Here is a 6,983-nt window from a genome sequence, read left to right as displayed (position 1 = left end):
GCAACCTGATAATCCGTCTGCCTTTAAGTTTGTAAGTGTCTGCAAGCAGCAGTTCTGATGGATCGATTGTAAATTTTAAATCTGAGATTGATAATTTTATGTTCACCAATTATATTAGGGAACATAAGGCAAAGGAAGGTCGATGGGCTCAAGTGTCAACCTCTGTTCCCATGTTACACATATTTTGACAACAACAGCAGTATTTTGATGAATGTAGGAAATTGTTATATATTATAGTTTATATATTGTTGTAAAAAAACCTGAGTTAGAATGCATGCAGGCAGTGTATCTACTAAAGCTGCAATTAAGATGCCATAAAAGTGAGCTAATTATTGAGTCTAACTATTTACTTGCTTACTCATCGATGGATAATGGAATATTTTTTATATTTGGACAGTTCCCTGGAGTATACATAATTTGAGGGATGGTGTTTGGTCCTAGCTAAGTAGGTTATGGGACATCTTAGTGGGATACAGGTGATGTAATTAATGGGCGAGGTTTTGCCATAAGATTTGTGTCTGACAAGACAGATGGATTTTCAGGTTGTTCCTGAAGAGGTCTCTCCCCAAAGTCTCTACGCAGAGGATAACAAGTAAACCTGTTTTGTTAACTTTATTTATAAGTGGCATTTGAACTGTATTGGGTTTCTTGGTTGGAATATTTATAGTGAAGGTGTAGGGCATAAGTTAAAGTTTTTCCTTTTATTTAAGAACTACTTAATTGCTAATTGTATAGCTGTTTCCTTGCTGTTAATATGTCTAAATTAAAGTTTGTTTCAACATAAAATATACCTACTGGTCAGTGTAATCACTCCTGGGGTGATGTATCCGTTAGTTAATTAATGGGACCTTGAAGATAGATCTGCCATTGGAGATCAGGATGTTTCTCACTCAAGGAGGCTAATTGAGTTGATCTTTCAAAAGAGTCAGTCCAGGCAGAATGGTGTCCTTCTGATAAATTGTGTGATTTTAGTTGGGCAACCTAGTATGGGTGGCACTGGAACACAGTAGTTAGCACTGTTGCTTCACAGCTCCAGGGTCCCAGGTTTGGTTCCAGGCTTGGGTCACTCTCTGTGTGGAGTCTGCACGTTCTTCCCGTGTCTGCGTGGGTTTCCTCCAGGTGCTCCGGCTTCATCCCACAGTCCCGAAAGATTTGCTGGAGGTAATTTGGACATTCTGAATTCTCCCTCTGTGCACCAGAACAAGCGCAGGAATGTGGGACTAGAGGCTTTTTACAGTAACTTTATTGCAGTATTAATGTAAGCCTACTTGTGGCAATAAAGATTATTATCATAAGATTATTATTATACTCCAGAATTAAATCTACATTGCACTTAAGGATCAGTAAGCATTGGTTCTTGCCAATCTGCTCCTAAGTCTTCTCGCTTTAGGTATTTGGATGTACCTTTGCAGAAAAAGTGTGTGCACGTCAGACACAAGAAACACTCAACTTGTGCGTAATTTCAGTAATTTAGGTGAGAGATTATTTGTTTGTTAGTGGAATTAAAGCATTAAAAGGACAGTGACTATGTAGATACAAAATTGGATAAAATTCAGACTGGAGTGGAAGGGTACAATTGCGTCTTCCAGGAGTTGCGGCTATTGCTCTTTTCGATATATATCGATGACCTTAACTTAGATGTAGAGTGAAAATTTCAAAGTTTAATGATGACACAGAAATCGAAAATAGAATAAACAGTGAGAAGGGTAGTAACACTTTTCAGGAGACATAGTTTGTTCAATAGACAGAGACATGCCAGACAAAATGTAATTCAGAGAAGTGAAAAGTGATTAACTTTGACAGGAGGAATGAGGTGAGGCACGGAAAATAAAATGGGACAATTTTAAAGGAGCTGCTGAAACAGAAAGACCTGGAAGTGAACATACACAAAACGTTGAAGGTGGCATATGTTAAAAGGCATAAATGATCCTCGGTTTTATAATTGGCCGCACAGACTACAAAAGTAAGGAAGGTAGGCTAAACCATTGTAAAATGCAGGTTAAGCCTATGGTTAATTCTGGGTACCAAACTTTAGGAAGGTGAAAGAGAGAGAGTGCAGAGATTTGCTGGAATGGTTACAGAGATAAAGGACTTCTCACAGTAACTTCATTGAAGCCTACTTGTGACAGTAAGTCATTATTATTATCAAGAACTAGGTTTGTTCTCCTCATAGCAGGGAAGGTAAGGGGAGAGATTTGATTGAAGTCTTCAAAGTCAGTAAAGGTTTGGTTGAGTAGATAAAGAATGACTTTTTCCAGTGGCATAAAAACATTGGTAATCAGAGATACTGGACCAAGGTTATTGATAAAAGAACCTGAAGTGACATGAGATATGTTCTGGAATGCACTGTCTGGATGCATGGAAAAAAGATTTGCTAATAACTTTTAGAAGGGAAATTGGATAAATACTTTGAAGAAGAAAACATTGCAGCGGAAGCAGTAAAGGAGTGTGACTAATTAGACAGCTGGAATACAGAGTAGACAGAGGCATGATTGTCTCAATGGCTTATTTCTGTGCTCATAGAATCATAGAATTGACAGTGCAGAAGGAGGCCATTCGGCCCATCGAGTCTGCACTAGCCTTTGGAAAGAGCACTCTACTTATGCCCATGCCTCCACCCTATCCCCATAACCCTACCTAACCTTTTGGACACTAAGGGGCAATCTATCACAGCCAATCCACCTAACCTGCACATCTTTGGACTGTGGGAGAAAACCGGAGCACCCGGAGAAAACCCATGCAGAGATGGGAAGAAAGTGCAAACTCCACACAGTCACCCAAGGCTGGAATTGAACCGGGGTCCCTGGAGCTGTGATGCAGCAATGCCACTATGCTGCCCACAGTGCTGTCTGTGGAACTCAGTGTCAAGGCATTTCAACTATCCAGATAATCAAATAAATCAGTCCATGTTATTCAAAATCTGGTTTCAGAAATTAAAGAAAATTGTAATTGCTCAAGTGGTGCCTATTTGTAGATTAACTGCTCTATAATTTAGCCTTGTGTCTCAGAATTTTAGCGACTCTGACTATGAATTTGATAGGTCTCTGCTGTAACCAAAGAACTATCAGGGATTGTGACATTGACGAGGCATTTTGGCAATTGCTGTTCCAAAGAAGTTACCTGGGACTTGGGCCTCCAGTTAAACTTGATGTGTTTTCTTTCAGTGTCCGTATATATTGATAGGAATGGGATGTGATTCCCGGCAATGTGTCCAGAGTTTTCTAAAAACCTCTTTGTCAGGTTTGCCCATAATGTGAGCCTCAGAATATCTGGCCCTTTCTGCCAAGCCCAGTGAAAAATCAGGGCATAACATTTTGACATATCCAGTAATTGACATTACCAGACAGAACCCATTAGCTGTGAAATAACACTTCACGTTTGAAGTCGGTGCCAGGCAATGTTGACTCAGCGTGCACTTTCAGTTGGCAATGTGAATTCAAAGGCAGGAGCCTCTTGGATCCAGAGCAAAGGGGAATGACACTCCCTGGTGTGGTAATATCAGTTTTTCTTCATGCTTCATAAAGTGGAAAGATATTGCGGTGTCAAATCTGAATTTTTAAGTATCCATCATCTAAACCATTGAGCTTTTAATTGTTGGGAGAGAGCTTTTGCCCACCTTGCATTTAGATCTTCTGGTCAAACTTGGCGCAGTTCCAACCACACGTGAGCCAGGTAACCCATAGGCAGTCCAGGCGTGCTCGAAACGGAACAGCGAGCATTGCCTGCAGTGTTGAATGCACCCTTTGTTGCTGAAATGGAAATACCAGTATGCTATGGAAAGGTTGTGCAGTTCTGACGATGGAGTTCCGGGATATTGCTGGAGCAATGAAATGGAGGGATTAATTCTGATTGATCCCTGCTAGGTTTTGACCCAGGAGTGTAGGTATAATTATAGTGTGTAACAAAACAGGCACGCGTTGTCTGACACGTTGTAAACAGCGTCACTTGCCTTGACTTAAACATTTATAGCAAATAGTAAAACTGACCAGTTTAAAGCCGGTTTATTAGTTGGTAAGGTGGTGCATTTTGTATTAACCTGTTCATTCTCGGGTTCCTCAAACCGCTGGCGTTTCGGAAATGGCTAACAACCAGGCAGTGGATAGCTTAAATACAGAACAGCAATAGTTCTACGAAAATAATCCAAACACAGGCTCCTGGGTTCCAGACTAAAAATAGCTAATTTTGCAGCTAGAACTTGTGAATATTTGTGTTTCGCCAAATGTATCATCCGTGAACATATGAAACCAGGTCAGATTATTCAATGCGCTTTGCAACTCTGTCCTGGGGGTTTGGAGAGTTCTGTTACAGAAGGCGATCAGTAAAATTAACCCAAGACTGACATTCTGCTGGAGAATCTCTTTCTCGTTCAAGCCCCTCTCGGGTGGCGGAAACAAGGCGCCCAGACAGTTTAAAAACAGCGAATAAAGAATTTTATTCCGTTTTGACAATAAATGCTAAACACATATTGCTTAAACACCAACAAAAATATATCGTATAAAATGACGAAACATCTTGGCGCGATGTATGCGAGCGGATTTTCTTTTACAAACATATTTACAACTTACTTATGGCATTCAGAGCTTTACTTTAGAATTAATCTTGGTCAAATGAATCGTTTAACATTTTTTTTTGGCCACTTCCTTCTCTTCAGGGAATGATTTTTATCTCCAAAAATCGACACAGTCAACCAGTATCAATGTATATAGTCTAGGTACAACACGGCAAAATGATATTGGGCAGGCAAAACACAGCTACGGCGGGCAGTCATCACAGTGTCAATCTAGTTCAAGCTTAAGCTTTTGTAACAAATCATATTACTTTGCACTGGAGTCCTGGGTGTATAATATCGTGGTGTCGTCCGTTGAAATACTGTCCACTATTGAGCTCAGGAACTGAAGACTGCTGGCGCCTACTGACTCCGAACTAGTTCCTGATTGAAACAAAACAGGCAACAGGGGAGAAGTTAACGATGTTGTCAGAATCTTCCGCCTTTCTATCCATCCATTCGCGGCTTCTACCCAAAGACAACCAAGTCTTCACTTATTCATTTAAATCCCACTCTCTCCCTCTCCCCCTGTCAAACCCAACCCCTGGAAGACACAAGTTCTGATTCCAATCCGATCTTAAAACCTCGACCAGATACTTTTCTCCCAAGAACTTGATTTCGATTTAATCGAAATTTCACCCAACACATTTTCGAAAAATATAATTTTAAAACTAATTGTGGACTGGCTCATTGAGTTCCCCCACTGACCCTCATTAAAATGAGTTACATTTGTATGGCTGGGTTGTTTAACGGTGGATAAGAAAGGTAGTTACCGTCTTTGTGGAGTTTATTTGGGATGTTCGAATGATCGGACAGGTTCCCCCACTCTGACGGACAGTGAGCTGTTGCCCAGCAATCTGTGCTGGTTCCCTGTGAAGAGATAGCGAAGGGATTAGAGGCCATCGCTCGGATAGATCGCGGTGCAAAGGGGCGGGGTGCCTCGAGTGTCCTTACCGCTGAATGCGAGCTTTTGCAGCCGTTGCTCGGGTCGACATTCTCCTGCATTTTCTCCTGCTGGTCAAAGGTGTGCAGCAGGTCCTGGAGTTTCTCAATGTAGTGAATGGCGCTGCGGAGGATCTCCACTTTCGGCAGCCTCTGGTTGGGGTTTGGCACCGTCCTGCGTTTCAACGCCTCGAAAGCCTCGTTGATCTTCTTGAGCCTCCTCCTCTCCCGGAGGGTGGCCGCCTTCCTCCTGTCGGTGGTGGCCGACTTCCTCTTGCACGCTTTACAAGCCCAGATAAGGCACTGGCCCGGGCAGTGCGCTCTGAGGCCGGGCGGAGCGTACACGTGTTCCTCGCCGCCACTGTCACAACCTGGCTCCACTTGGCTGACACCTCCGACTGGAGACAGGCCGTCTTCGCTTCCCGGGTAGAGCGGGGACACCCCGGTCCCGTCCAAGTGAGGGAAAACCAGGTTCTCACTGACCAGATAGCGCTGATCGTGGTAGTAAAAGGGGTTGGTTTCAAACACCTCCATCATTGTCGACCCTGTCGGTTGATGTGGAATATGTGTGAGAGATAGAGCATCAAAAACTGCAGAGGGGTCTGGATGGCATTTAAACAGTTGGATGACAAGTTCCTGTGCTATATATATACATACATATATATATATATAGAAGCAGGTGAAACTCTATCCAACATTTAGCTGTCGCAGTACATCAACCTCTCAAAGCTTGTCCTGCAGAGATGTCTGGCTGCTCCCATTATTACAACCATTCTATTTTAGAAACGCAATGTTTCCAAGGATAGGGAGACACGTTAGTCCTTTCTTCTGTGCTCACCAAGTGTTGTCTCTATGTCCGGGAGATAAGCTCTTCTGCACTGGAGATTTCCTTTGCACGTTCTGTCGATGCAATTCTGAATAAACTCGATTATTTTCTGCCTTGTTCAAACTGAACTTGTTCAAACTGCAAGAACACTCGTCGGCCGAGAGTTCCTGCTTGTATCCCACCGGGTATTTGTTACTCGGGGAGAGACACGTTACCCCCCCCCCCCCCCCCACGTCCCCCCATATTTTTAGATTTGATGTCACGCAAGTGTGAAACAGTCTGAGACGTCACACCCCGTTGGAGGATCCCTGAGCAAAGACAGGAACATCCCGGGATGTTTAGGCAACTCTTTAATCCAGAGGCAGAAAAAGGTGGGAAATCGAGTGGTATGAAAAGGCAATGTTAGACTACCTGCTGGAATGAATGAAATCTGATTGTGCCCTAATATTGTTTTATATAATAAGGTACATCAGGGGGAAAAAACTATCCGTGAGTATTTGTCAAAATTAAATTGATCTCTGGACGATTTAAACACAGCGATCTTGAAAAGATCACTGCAGTTTGTTCCATTTTAACATAAGACCCATTTTCTCTATAATATGATCTACTTAAATATCCTTGTGTTGCATTGTGGCTGATGTTTCTTTACTGTACATGTGTGTGTCAACT

The 6,983-nt window shown here is 42.4% G+C and overlaps 1 protein-coding gene across 1 annotated transcript; it reads right to left on the bottom strand.

The window, feature by feature from the left end:
* Nucleotides 1-4,413: 4,413 nt before the first annotated feature.
* Nucleotides 4,414-6,106, bottom strand: myf6 (myogenic factor 6). Its single transcript, XM_038781238.1, has 3 exons — nucleotides 5,501-6,106; nucleotides 5,320-5,416; nucleotides 4,414-4,930 (listed from the first exon to the last, which is right to left on the bottom strand). Exons 1-3 carry the CDS (start codon nucleotides 6,023-6,025, stop codon nucleotides 4,815-4,817), a joined length of 738 nt encoding a protein of 245 aa, XP_038637166.1. The 5' UTR covers nucleotides 6,026-6,106; the 3' UTR covers nucleotides 4,414-4,814.
* Nucleotides 6,107-6,983: the final 877 nt, after the last annotated feature.

Source organism: Scyliorhinus canicula, chromosome 20, assembly GCF_902713615.1.
Source record: "Scyliorhinus canicula chromosome 20, sScyCan1.1, whole genome shotgun sequence".
Classification (NCBI taxonomy): domain Eukaryota; kingdom Metazoa; phylum Chordata; class Chondrichthyes; order Carcharhiniformes; family Scyliorhinidae; genus Scyliorhinus; species Scyliorhinus canicula.
The sequence above is the reverse complement of the archived record's forward strand: the minus strand, read 5'-3'. Positions and strand labels throughout refer to the sequence as shown.